We start from the raw sequence: 14,152 nt of genomic DNA, 5'->3' as shown, positions 1-14,152 counted from the left end.
ATGTACCAATAAAGTAGCTCTAAAGCTTGGTTTGCAATGCTGCAATTGCATATAACAGATTGCTTTCCTCTGTATGCATGTTCTCTCTATATTCCTTGTATTTCCCTTATATACTATATATAGTACTATTTAGGACCGAGAAAACAAATTTGGTTTAAGTCTTAATTTTGAAAAATAAATATAATTTTTTTAAAAAAAATTAGTCAAATCTAACTAATTCTCACCCGTAATTGCATTCACACCGGTATCTTCTTTGGGTTTATTATTAGTTAATACTTATTTCTGACGACAAAGACTGTCTTTTATTAATAAATCTTCTAAAACAAAATATTTGTTGCATTTCTTAATGTTTCCATTAATCAGGTAATATGATTTTCTTTTTGACAATGGTAATATGATTTAAATTAGGTTATTATTATACATTCATTTTCTCTTCCATCTCTTTTCTATTTTATTTATTTATTTTATATTTTTTCTCCTTTTTCTTATCGTATTGATTATTATTATATCTATCAATTTCTTTATTTTTCTTCCTTTCACCCCATCCACCCAAAAAATGAGTTGGACATTACCCAAATTACATTAAACTACGAATTAGAGTTAGAACTTGGTTGACGAACCAAAGAAAGTTTATCCCCACTTTCCATCAAGCTACGTAATAGTACAATTATATATTTTTCCAATAATTATATAAGTCTTCCACAATATCCAGAGCTTCATTCATGTGTAAAAAATACATACCCAAAACACATGGTTTTGGTTACGTGTCTTAGAACCTCTGAAGAAATTGGAGGGACTATAACGAGTAAAAACAAGGGAAAAGCTGGTTCCAGTTAGGTTGGCAAATTATTATGAGATTGATCACTTTCTTTCCGTGATGTAAGACTCGAAGAAGTAATTAAAACCGACCTATACATTATAATCAAATAAAAAATCTAGATAGATTTGGCAACATACTCATTAATTTTTAAATTAAAATAAGCCAAAAGCAGTCATAAAAAGTTGCGATGATTCTTAACAAAATTTAGTAGGAGAATATTGAAAATTCCACATAAACTGCCAGCTGGTGTATTAAAATTCCATCATACTAAATAATTTCTTAAATATTAAAAAATGTTTTAAATCAGCCTTTGGACCTCAATAAATTACAAGAACTAAATATATATATATATATATATATATATTTAATATTTAGATATTACTAATATATTCTTATTATTTTTTTAAAAAAATGAAGAACTATTGGTAGTTTATTTCCATATTATATTTGACACCTCCATCACCTACCTGTGTCTTTTTTTCCTCCCAAAATGTCACATAATATCCATGCATCATTGTTGAGAATCAAATAAGACTAATTGCCCAATTGGGATTAATTATGGGTGTTTGGTTTGACTTATTTCATTTTAACTAGAAATAGAAAATGGTGATAAAAATATCTTTAGTTAGATTTTTGAAAACATTTTCATTGAAAATATTTTTTCAAACGAATCAAAAATTAGAAACAATAAAATTTCATTTTAAGTGTTTTTAATTAAAATCAGTAATCTCATTTTTGGTAAAATGAAAACGAGGTGACAAGAAATGTAATTTTAAGCAAATATAAAAATATATTTCCTTTTAAAAACACCTTAAAAGTAGAAAATAAGAAGTCAAACCAAACATATTTTCAAAATTCTAATCTTTTAAAAATGAAAACAATTTTAAAAAATAAAAATAGAAACAAACGCAGTCTTAATTTTTGTGGTTTATCTGGCCATGTTGTGTTGTATATGTGACCAAGGGAAATAAGCTGGGACGTATACGGAGTCGTCATAATGTGGGCCCCATTGGGCCATTAGAACCGTTGACTGAGACTACACTTTTCACGAGCTTCATGCGCCGGGCCAATAGGGACGGTGAATTTTGGGAACGCGTCAATAGGGTCCTTCTCCTTCCTTCATGCTTTTCATTCACTCCAAATCAATCCCTCGTCAATAAGAAATAAAAATTAAAAAATACTAATTACAAATAATTATTAAAATTCCTAAGAAAACAACAAGATTGCATCTCTTACGGAATCTTCCAAATTAATTCAAATTTATTTTTGATACCTAACAATATTAATTTCGACAATTTTTCCCCATATGATTGGTGGACATTGTTGAATGTGGTTTGGTCAACTAACTTACATTTCGGGAGCTAGAGGAGGCTTTTGTATCCAAAATTTCTTTCCGAGTTGTTAAATTTCTAAATGACTTTTTATAATTAATTTACACGATAATTAAGAATGAGCAATCTCCCCTATATTGTTAGGTTTGGAAAATTAATATCATCTCTATTTTCAAACTTATATTTATGAAGTTTTTATACATAGTCTTTTTTTCTCGTGAAGTTTTTTTACACTTCTAAAAATAAAAATAATATATATATATATATATATATATATATACTCGCTTTCAAAACAAACAAATAATCAATATATCTATTACAGAAAATTTTAATTGTAAATTCTAACGTGTTACAATTATACTGACTTTTATCCCCCTTTGCGCAAACGGTTAACTATAATCTCTCTCGTTAAACTTAAATATGTCTATTTTTATACTATCAATTTTCATACTAATTTTGTCACTAGAAAAGAAAAAATAATAATTTTCGTAGTTATCTGCATCATATCCATCCATTATTCATCTAATTTAAAACACAAAATAGATGGGATTCATCTTTAAAGAAAGTATTTCAGTTTAGAAAATAAAATGAAAATATTACACATATCCATATATAATTAAATGACAACTAAGTTAAAACAACTAAGAATACATTTTTTTCATATGAATATTGTAGTCATGTATCATTTCATATATTCTCTTTTAATATATTTTTTTATAATTATATTATTAGTAAGAACTATCAACCAATCTTTTAGATAAATAATCTCCATCCAAAAATAATTTTACTCAAAAAAATTAAGTTTAATATTACTCAAATCTAACAATTAATAAGTATATATTTCTCCACATGTAAAACTCTCAAATGTAATAATACTTGAACGTTCAAAAGCTAAGAGAGAACAACTACATAGTTTGTCATCTTCTCAAGTCTCGGTCTCAGTTAACCCATTTTATTGCCGAGTCCATTGCATAGTTTATAAAGACTTTCATAGACTTCTCTCTCTGTGTCTCTTTCTCTTTCTCTTTCTCTCTCTTGGAATTCATGGTTAGAGGTGGTGGACTCCAATCCATGGATTCAGATCCAATTGGGAGCTTCTTCCTCCACAAGCCAATTGTTCTCAACTCTTTCCCAGCTGAAGACACAAACAACAAGTGGAAAAAACATAGTCTCCACCACAACATGGATGCCACAGCTAGCAATACCAAAGATAACACCATCCCCTTTCAAGTCAGCCTTAGATGTTCTCCAAACAATCATGATGATGCCTCTTCACCACCATCTCTCCACAACAACAGAACCGAGATGGACTTATTCTCCGACAAGAATAGTACCAAAGATGATGACAACAACAACAACAAGGTTGATGCTTCTGCCTCTCTCCCCGACAATGATCATCATTCCACCACTCCACCCACGTTGGAATTCAAACTAAACGTGAGTCACCGACCCATCATCATATTTTACATGTGATTTTATGAAGAAAAAAAAATCAGAGTTTCATTACGATTACTGAATTAAGGTTTATATTTATGGTAACATTTAATATAAACTTTTATTACATCGATTATTGAGATGGAAATGAAACTTCAATTCTGATTGGAGATCTATAACACCAAAAGTATTTAAAGAAGTGCATATACTATGTAAGTTTTGTTCTTATATATATTGTATGGTTTATGGTTTTAAAATTGCACAAGCTTTTGAGATTGAGCTCAATCATTTTCTGTATAATCATATCTTGTTGGTGTGCTCATGAATTTTATAATTTTTTTCTAATAGACTGGTGGTCTAAATCTTCTTACTACCAACACTAACAGTGATCAATCTATGGTGGATGATGAGATATCACCCAATTCAGAAGACAAAAGAGCTAAGAATGAGGTAAAGACAGATATTTAATGATATTGCATGTTAGGGTGATGGGGTGTTTTTCTTTTTCATTTGTTTCAAAATTAAGGGTTTGCTACGAACCGTTTGTTTTTTTTTTTTTTGTTCAGATGGCTGTTCTTCAAGCTGATCTTGAAAGAATGAAGAGGGAGAATCAAAAGTTGAGGGACTCGCTTGATGAGGTTACCACCAATTACAGCGCGCTTCAGATGCATTTTATGAATCTGATGCAAGAGCGAAAGGGAGAGGAAGGTGAAGAAGAACAAGAAGAAGTGTATGGTGGAGAGAAGAAGCAGCAATTAGGTGAGAGTGGTGGTGATGGAATATTAGTTCCAAGGCAGTTTATGGATCTTGGGTTGGCTGCTAATAATGGTACTAGCACTGGTATTGAACCCTCTTCTTCATCAGGAGGAAGAAGCCAAGATCGATCAAGATCACCCAACGTAGAAGTGGCTTCCAAGGAATTAGGGACAAATGATGAAGAAGAGAAGAAAGAGTATGGTAGAGGGATAGAGAGAGAGGATGATAGTCCCTCAGGGCATGCTCATAAAGTTCCAAGGTTCAGTCCTCCAAAGGATAATAATAATAATAGTGTTGAGGCTGAGGCTACTATGAGGAAGGCAAGAGTTTCTGTTAGAGCTCGATCAGAGACACCCATGGTACGTAAGAATGTGTTTGGTTTAGATGAAAGAAATAAAAAATAATTTTTATAAATTCAAATAAAGTATAAGAAATATGAGTCCCATAAAATAAAATATAATTTTTTTAATATATTATTTTTCTTTTTCTTACCAAACACAACCTAAGAGTAGTGCATATGCATATTCTTTAATTTTGGAAAAAAATTTCATGACAAATTGTTGTTCATTTTTGCTGATGGAGAAGTTTTTACTTGTCTCATGCAGATTGCTGATGGGTGTCAATGGAGAAAGTATGGGCAGAAAATGGCCAAAGGAAACCCATGTCCTAGAGCTTATTATAGGTGTAGCATGGCATCGGCTTGCCCAGTTAGAAAACAGGTATATTATATTTGATGTCCATTATAAAGCTTGATTTCCTGTTTTAAAACAAAATTAATGATTTCACACTTCTTAATTAAGCTGAATACACCCTTAGGAGAAAGAGAAAGGTAATGGATGTGATATGTGATAAAAAATACAAATATAAGATAGAAAAGGAAGAGGTTATTAGGGAGAGATATAACACGGTTGCCAAAATTAGGGAGTAAAAAAAATCAAAATTGGTACTAAAATATGTGGCATTATTAGTCTCATTAACTTTATTTATTGGCTTAAAGGTTTTAAAATACAGTTAAGATTTTGGGGTTTGGTGAATGCAATTGTGACTACATCAATCGCATTTGTCTAAAACATTATGCAATATCAAGAATCTTGACAAAATGGTAACCACGATTTGAAACCTTTTGACTCAGCTAATTTGCAAAACAATTTTGCATACACATATAATGCTAACTATAATGATTTTGAGATTCATTTATTGAAGTTTGAATAAGACTATAAGAGTATACAAAATACTATTAAATTGAAGAATGTTAGTTTCAAGGCTCATTTTTTAGTTCTTCAACATTTTTCTAATCCAACATTTGGTACTTAAAATTAACAACAGGTACAAAGGTGTGCTGAAGATAGAACAGTCCTTATCACAACCTATGAAGGAAATCACAACCACCCTTTGCCTCCAACAGCCATGGCAATGGCACAAACCACATCCTCAGCAGCAAGAATGTTGCTTTCTGGATCAATGTCAAGTGCTGACAGCATAATGAATGCAAACTTCCTCACAGGGACACTCCTTCCTTGCTCTTCAAGCATGGCCACTATCTCAGCATCTGCTCCATTCCCAACTGTTACATTAGACCTAACTCATTCTCCAAACCCTCTACAGTTCCCAAGGCAGCAGCATCCAAACCAGTTGCAGATTGGTGTCCCTCAGAATAATTTTGCAAACTCCCCGGCAGCATCTTTACTGCCTCAGATATTTGGACAAGCACTGTATAACAACCAATCAAAGTTTTCTGGCCTACAAATGTCATCATCACATTATGATGCAGACCCTTCTTCACAATTTGGTAATAACCAATTACCACCTCATCAGGTTGTTCCACCACACCTTGCTGACACAGTTGGTGCTGCCATTGCTACTGACCCGAATTTCACTGCAGCATTGGCAGCAGCTATCACTTCCATTATTGGTGGTGCTCCGCTACAACACAGCAACAGTAGTAATAATAATAATAGTAACAGTAACAATAAAGGCAACATGACAGCCAACAACAGCAACAATGGCAATGGCAATGTCGCCAGTAGTAGCAACAACAACTGCAACAACGGAAAGCAATAAAATCAGCAATTCCAATAGGGAATTTAGTTGACCCTCTTTCATTTTTTTTTTACAGGATTAATTCAATTTGATTAAATTAAGTTGGTTTTATGACCTTTTAATTTGTTTATTTGTTTTTTTTATTTGGGATTCAGGAAAGCGTTACTATTTGACATAGATAATTTTTTATTTGGTTATAGACTTTAAATCATCAGTTGTTATTATCTCCCGCAGTAGTTTACTGAAAATTGTATACAAAAACAAACAGATTTTATAATATATATATATATATATATAATATTTATCCATAAAAATTAAAGATCCTGTCAGCTCAAACAATTGAGTTAGAGTCCTTAACACAGAAATTTTGTATATAAAAGAAAAGAAATAACTTTTGTTTCCTCATATTTTGAAAAAACTATGGACATGTATCATGTATGTCCTTATTCCTTTGTAATATCTCCCGTGGTAGAAGCTAAATCTTGTTGAAAAAGAAAAATCGGGATGATAAAAGAAGAGACCTATTGCGTGTACCAAATGGCATTATATGGAAAGGGAAAAAGAATTCAAGAAAATCGTCTAAGAGTGGTTGAAGAGGATGTCACTCCTAGCTTGGACGCGTAAGGATATTTTTATTTTTTTATAGTGTGAGAAAATAAGCACCGACTCAGAGAGAGTCATCTTCAAGTTGTCTTTTGCGTTGTGCAATCCTTGGTCAAACAGCTATGTGAATGCAATTTCTAGCATGTTAAAAATTTGACATCAGAAATTATTTCGGCCATAATTTTATCTTATTGTTTATTTTTATGCATATATAAAAATACAGCTCAAAATCACATGGATTAACTTTTTGTTGTTCTACTTTGACGTTAAAACTTCAAATGTAATTTTCCAAGTGAATATATGGCTAATATATATATATATGGACTATACAATAACTATATTGGTTTTAAATTTCCCTTTATTACTATCTTTTCTTTTTGACAAAAGATACTTTTGCTTTGACAAAATCATTTATCCGCAAAAGGAGATAAAGTAAAGCTCATGGTAATCTCTTGTCAAGTCCTAACTAGGAATTTGAGGAACGTTGACTAAAAATCTTATTCTGAAACCTTATGAAGGAGATGAATGCATGTGGAGCACATTTAATGCACTGTATCTCATTAACTTAATATGGTCCAGATGCTGATATATTAAGTTTATAAGCATTTATAGAGAAATTAAATGAGACTCTAAAAATGTCAAGCAACATAAATTTATTTTAATTTTTGTTACAAATTTGATTCATTTTACTTATTTATTTGATTTTTTTTCTTTCACATAAGTGTATAATATTAAAAATTTTATCTAAACTAGACCTACAAGTGACAAAGACAATTTAATATATGTGTCATAAAAAAAAGCCCTATCCATATATCAATTTGCATGTGAATTATAAGTATGCTCTTTTTTTTAATGAGATATACTTTTGAGCTTCCTATTTAACATCTTATTAATTTTTTTTTTCACTGGATCAGTTTATTTTGAAAGAAAGTGAAATCTTTAGTTACAATTTCATGCTAAAGTAAAAAATCGAACCCCAAATCTTAATTAAGAGACTCAAATATCATTTTGTGAATAACTTTTGGTATTATAAATATGCTCTAACTTTATCTAAGTCTCAATGAAGAGTATACGTTATTCAAACGAACGCATGTATACTATACAAACCTAACATGGTTACCAAACCTAAAGAGATGATCAGCATATATAGAGGGCTTTTGGTCAAGCTCTTAATTAGATTACTATTCACTGAAGCTTTTTGTCGTTATGTTCTACACGCCAATGCCTAACACTACCAAATCCACTATAGTATTGGGAAATGGTAACTAGATATTGTGCATTACTTTTTGTAACTGGTTTGGTTTGTATCGAAGTTATAGCACTCGATCAGCAGTAAAGTCTTGATGGGTTAGTATGACTTGTGTGGGCTTCATCATTTATTTGGTTGCATGCCTTCACTGCCAATTTGAAAGCTCAAGTAAGCAATAGGCTATGATTCTTGAATGGTCAGGCTAATTGATCATTCCCATGCTTCTGACTAATGTGTTATTCAGCACCAAAAGTAAAGCATGACCTCTTTTTCTTCAAAATTTTGTGCAATCATGAACAGAGATTATAATTCTCCACTGCACGAACCCTTCGAGATCGTACGTACAATTGATATGCCACTACATGCATCCACTTTGATTTGATTAAATAAATTATTGAATTGGATTTGGTAAACTCTCATGTGGATTATATGGATGATTTAACGTTAGCTTATGGACAATGAGACTATTATTTTTCTCATACAACACAAAGTTTTAATTACTATGATTTATATTGTATAATGAATCAACTTTTTTTATGTTTTCATAATTACTAGTAACTTCCAAGTTGTAACTCAAATAATTAGTCGTCCCTAAAATGTTGGGTCTATACTTATATAATCATGATTTGGTTTAGCCCATTAACGTTCATGAATGCATCTTAATAGGTCTCCATGGACTAGAATTTTTTCAGATCACCAAGAACTAAGAACAACTCTCCTATACTAACACACCCTAAACCGTCTAAAGATATGTGTACCTTTACCAAGTCCAAATTATGCTAAACTTCTCAATAGGCAAAGACTTAGGGTGCATGTATGGATTGTGTTTAAAGCATCTCAAACGGACATTTCCACTTTCCTTGGCACTAAATGTAGCAGTAACTTTGTCTTGCAAAATCTCTCCACCATAGTCAAAATTAAATTACATAACCAGCAAAATCACTACCTTCCATTTGAACTATAAAGTAGACAATTGTTATTTTTACCTTTCAAAGATCACAATTCAGTACTTTATTGCCTCCCAAAGCCTCCCTAGGTTTACTAATAAATTTGCTTACCACACTTTCAATTAATTTATATTAATTAAAAAGGTAATTTTATATTACAATTAAAATTTAAATTATTGTAATATAAATATCTTTTTAAATTGAAATAAATTAATGACAATACAACTTACTCTTTTTAATACAAATTGAATTAAGTGTGATACAAATTAGTTCATAACACAACAGAAATTAATTTCTATTTTGTATCAGGAACGCTCATCCTAAGACAATGGAAACACATTCCATTAGTTTTGAAATCAACGAAAACACATATTCATGAGGAGTATTTGGTCCAAAAAATAATAAATTCAGGGGGTGTACTCAGGAAAAAAAATTCTGTGCTTAAAAATTCACAAAAAGCAATATCCAGCCCAAGACCAGCCACAATTAAACAAATTTTGACTAAGTAAAAGTTTTTATTATGGATGACTTTGTAACATAACACAATGGTGGGAGTACGGCAAGAATGGATTTACAATTTTGTCTTCAATTTTTATATCGAGGAACTTTATGTCTATTCCATGTGTGATTAATATTAAATGATAATCTTTATTTTTTTAAAAAAACTTACCGTTGTTTCACGGAATCTTGATCAAAATATACATTTTTTTCTTAGTTAACAGAAAATATATTTTTTCATGTTTATTACAAATTTTTAAAAATTAATTTTGAATATTATTGATTTTTAGAAATATTAATTTTTTTCATTATGTTTTCTTATATTTATATTCCCATTAAGAGGGCATGGGAAAGTAATATTCCTATGGAATGTGAAATTTATCGTTTAATATATATGTTACTTTTTCCTTTAAATTATAAAAATTATTTCCAAAAATATTAAAATATAAATATATATTTCTTTTTAAATGCCCGAATTCCCATATTATATCCTTGGAAATAACATTCATGAGAATAATAAAAGATTCCATGAAATAAGTTCTCTCTTAACGGGCCTAATTGGATTAGAATTTTAAAAGATTTTTTTTTTTAAAAAAGTATTATAATTGTTAATCAAGATTTTTAAATGGTATAAATAAATTTTGTGTTATTTAATTAAGACTTTTAACATTTTTGAATGAGGAAAATAAAACTAGATGATATTTAATTAAGATTTTTTGTAACTTATAAAAAAATTGGTATTTAAAAGTGTTGGACAAGTGGTCTCAATAACTTAAGAGGAGGGTGAATTAAGTTTCACAATTTTTCCACTAACAAAATTTAACCTCTCTTTTAAACAATAGGCTTAGAATGCAGAAGAAGCAATAAATTTAACAATATTCTTTTAAATGTCTAAGATAAAATTGATTGCAATAAAATAGATGAGATAAGGGAAAAGAGAAATGCAAACTCAATTTATATTGATTCGGCCACTTTCCGTGTCTACGTCCAGTCCTCAAGCAACCCACTTGAGATTTTCATTAACTTTCTAAGAATCTTTTTATAATTTCTGAACACCTAAGGATTTTAATGTATTTCATCATATTTTTTAGTATTAAAAATCTATTAAACAATCTCACTTAATCCTTTGAGATTTTGCTAGACTATTTTTTTTCTATTGGTTATGAGACTTTATTTTCTCTCATCACATATACCCTCCTCTATCTTTAATATTCTATAAGATGTGTGTCTCATATATGTTTCTTTTATTCTTTTAAAATAAAAATAATGTCAAATATACTTCTCATCTCTACACTTTTTATTTTGTTTTCTAAATTAATGTTTGTCTTATCTGCTAAGGCTAATCATACTTTCCATATACTTTCTCGTATATGTTTTTGTGATTGTCATCCTTAAATTTGTCATTCACATAATTGAGTAATTCTCCTGCAAAATTTTCACCATTATCACTCCCTTCTATCCCATTTAAACATGTCATTGGATTTATGATGAAATAATTGTAATAATTAAAAAAAAACAAGAAAACCAACATATAATTTTAAATCTATTGTTCATATCCAAAAAGTAAGAATGAAAAAATGTTATTGTAAGAAGGGTTGATATAGGAGGACATAAAGTTGTAATCAATTTAGCTATTAAAATATTAAAAAAATATTGTTTTTACTTTTTTTTTAATCCAAACCTCATCATTATTATTATTTTTTCAGTAACTCTTGTAATTTTGAATGTGTTTTTTTAAAAAAAATTCACAAGAATCCTTTCAAATCTTGTAAATCTATAAATTTTTTTCAAATCTTTTAAATTCTTATGATATAAATTTATTAAAATCTAAATTATCATGAAAATCTTATAAAAAATCTAATAAGTCATAATATTCCTATGTAATATTTAAAATTCACAATACTTTTTTATGTTAAACTATTCTTTTAAAATCCTAATCTAATAGACCCCTTATGTTTTTCAACAAATTAAAGTTTTGTTAGTGTCTATTTGAATTAATTAAACGTGACTTTTATTTCTTCATATTCTGATATTTATGGTAAATTTTTAATCGCATGTTTTCAATTAATAATTTATAGTTTAATTTTTTTTTATAAAAGACATGCAAAAGCATCAGTACATTACCATATATAAGATAAGAGATCCTAAATCTAATTAACTATGTTGGTACCTCAAACCTTACATTATTAACTAAATTCATCTTTTTCCTTTTTAAAGAAAATTACAACGTTTCTAAATCTAAAAACATTTTATTTTCACTAATGATTTTCTAGTTCACCATTATCCTCTCCCCGTTTACATCAAATGTATGCCTACAGGCTACAGCTAAACATGAGCTGGTCCCTAATTAAAATTTGCAACTTTTGTGTTTTTCCTTTAAAACATAAACAAAATCACGTCTTCACTGACAGATGTCCAATCATATAATTTTTTAAAGAATTAAAAGTATCTTGATTTTTGGATTTTCCAACATCAAGCTTAATGTATATATATAAAAAATTAATGTTAATAAATTTTTTAAAATAAGCTTATTTAATTGTGACATGTGAAGAATAAGGAAGTAAATCAATTTTCACTATAAAAAAAAAAAGTGCATCCATTCTGTAAAAAAAAAACAAAAAAGAAACTAAATCCATCAATTTGTTGCATCAGCCCAACTATCATATGTGCAATAGCCCAACTCTATAATAAGCCCTTTTATAAGCTCAAAATCTAAAATTCAATGTTAGTATTATAGTATATAAAATTATGAGTAAATTGTACTAACTTTCGTGTGAATATTACATTATCTTCATTTTACGTTAAAATATACTAGTATAGTTTAGATTATTTAGTTTAACATGTTTAGATTATTACATTGTTTTCTCTTCTTATATTGAAATACTACAAGCATTAAAAATAGCAGGGAAAACCCAGGGTCTGACTTAAGTTATTAAAACTCAATCTCAACCCTTAACCATATGTATAGTCTTGGGTTGCAACATTGGTATATATATATATATATATATATATATATATATATATATATATATATATATATATATATATATATATAAACAATAAGATTTTTCGAAAATTTTACAAATTTGAATTAATAATTTATCGCACAACAACTTCTTTATTTTTCTTTCAAATCTTCAAAAAAATTGTAGCTTTTTTTTTAATTGCCACAAACTTTTGTAACCACATTTATACTTTCGTCACATTATCATTTAATGATAATACTTAACAACGGGAACCAAAAACGAAATGGGAAAAATTCATGAGAAACTTAAATTGGTAAAATATTTTATTAGGAACTAAAAGTAAAAATAAAAAAATGAGGGAATAAAAATATAATTATAATTTCAAAATTATTAATTAAAATATTAGAAATAAATAATAATTATTGGTTTCCTTTAAAAAAATATTTGAATAACAATTATAATTGATGTATATAGTGCAGTATAATCGATAGAAAGTCCCATTTTTTAAAATTTAAACATGTTGTCAAAAGTTTGATCCTTATGTTTATGTATATTGAATAACTTGGTATTGGATTTAATTTTCTTTTAAATAATATTTGAAATTCGAGTTTTATGAATAAAAAGAATATAATTAAAAAAAAATCTCACTAAAAATAATCAATTAGATTTTCTAATAAAAATCAAATCTTTAATAGATATTTCACACTAATAATATGATTAAAAAAATTTATATGATTCTCAATTAATTGATACCTAACATAAAAAAAAATCAACTCAAAAAAATTATGACTCTTATAACTTATACAACAAGTTCAAATAATTAATTTTATTCAAAAACTAATTTCAAAGCTTGTATTTGACAAAAAAAAAAAAACATATAACGTGCTTATGTGAGTCTCACACTTTTTAATTTTTACACTATTCTATTTTATCTTTTCTATTTTCATTCTCTAAGACAAATACACTAAAATTGGAATCATGACAACTATAGCTGAACTTAATCTCTTTTTTTTGTTCCTTCTTAAAATACTTCCATAGTTCCATCACTCCTCTTGTATACAAAATGTGTTGATTGTGCTCTTAATTCACACGTGCTCTCTTTATGCCTGTCAGAATTGGACCCAGTGCCATTCTTCTTTCCATAACTACGCAAAACCTGTTTTTTCTTTCTTTCTGATCTCACTGAAATAAAAGGACAAAAAGAGGACTACGTGACTTGCGTGTGATTAAAGCCTCTCTTGAATTTTTAACACTCAAACCTTACAAGCCACGCCATTCAGTTTAGCCTTCTCTAATTTAGAATCGCCACATTGCTCCAACCAACATATCTACCTCTGAATTTATTCGTATATTAAAATCACACATAAATGTTCCTTCCACTTGAGTCTTGTAGTAAGTCACAAATTAAAATTTATGTACACACTTTAAATGGCATCTTTCTTTAACTTCTATTTCACACCATCAAGTCACCAAACCCCTTTTATTTTAATAAATATAAGATGTTTCAT

General features: G+C 28.8%; 1 protein-coding gene across 1 annotated transcript; it reads left to right on the top strand.

The window, feature by feature from the left end:
* Positions 1-3,090: 3,090 nt before the first annotated feature.
* On the top strand, positions 3,091-6,595 carry LOC114417328 (probable WRKY transcription factor 31). The gene is made up of 5 exons (XM_028382488.1): positions 3,091-3,588; positions 3,934-4,035; positions 4,152-4,700; positions 4,947-5,060; positions 5,668-6,595. Exons 1-5 carry the CDS (start codon positions 3,196-3,198, stop codon positions 6,400-6,402), a joined length of 1,893 nt encoding a protein of 630 aa, XP_028238289.1. The 5' UTR covers positions 3,091-3,195; the 3' UTR covers positions 6,403-6,595.
* Positions 6,596-14,152: the final 7,557 nt, after the last annotated feature.

Source organism: Glycine soja, chromosome 6, assembly GCF_004193775.1.
Source record: "Glycine soja cultivar W05 chromosome 6, ASM419377v2, whole genome shotgun sequence".
Lineage (NCBI taxonomy): Eukaryota > Viridiplantae > Streptophyta > Magnoliopsida > Fabales > Fabaceae > Glycine > Glycine soja.
Note: the sequence above shows the minus strand (reverse complement) of the source record. Positions and strands in the feature narration are given on the sequence as shown.

Excerpts from the sequence above, each read along its gene's own strand:
- LOC114417328 (XM_028382488.1), top strand. The coding sequence starts at position 3,196 with ATGGTTAGAGGTGGTGGACTCCAATCCATGGATTCAGATCCAATTGGG. Across the intron at positions 3,589-3,933 it reads CGTTGGAATTCAAACTAAAC|ACTGGTGGTCTAAATCTTCT; the intron begins GTGAGTCACCGA and ends TTTTTCTAATAG. Across the intron at positions 4,036-4,151 it reads ACAAAAGAGCTAAGAATGAG|ATGGCTGTTCTTCAAGCTGA; the intron begins GTAAAGACAGAT and ends TTTTTTGTTCAG.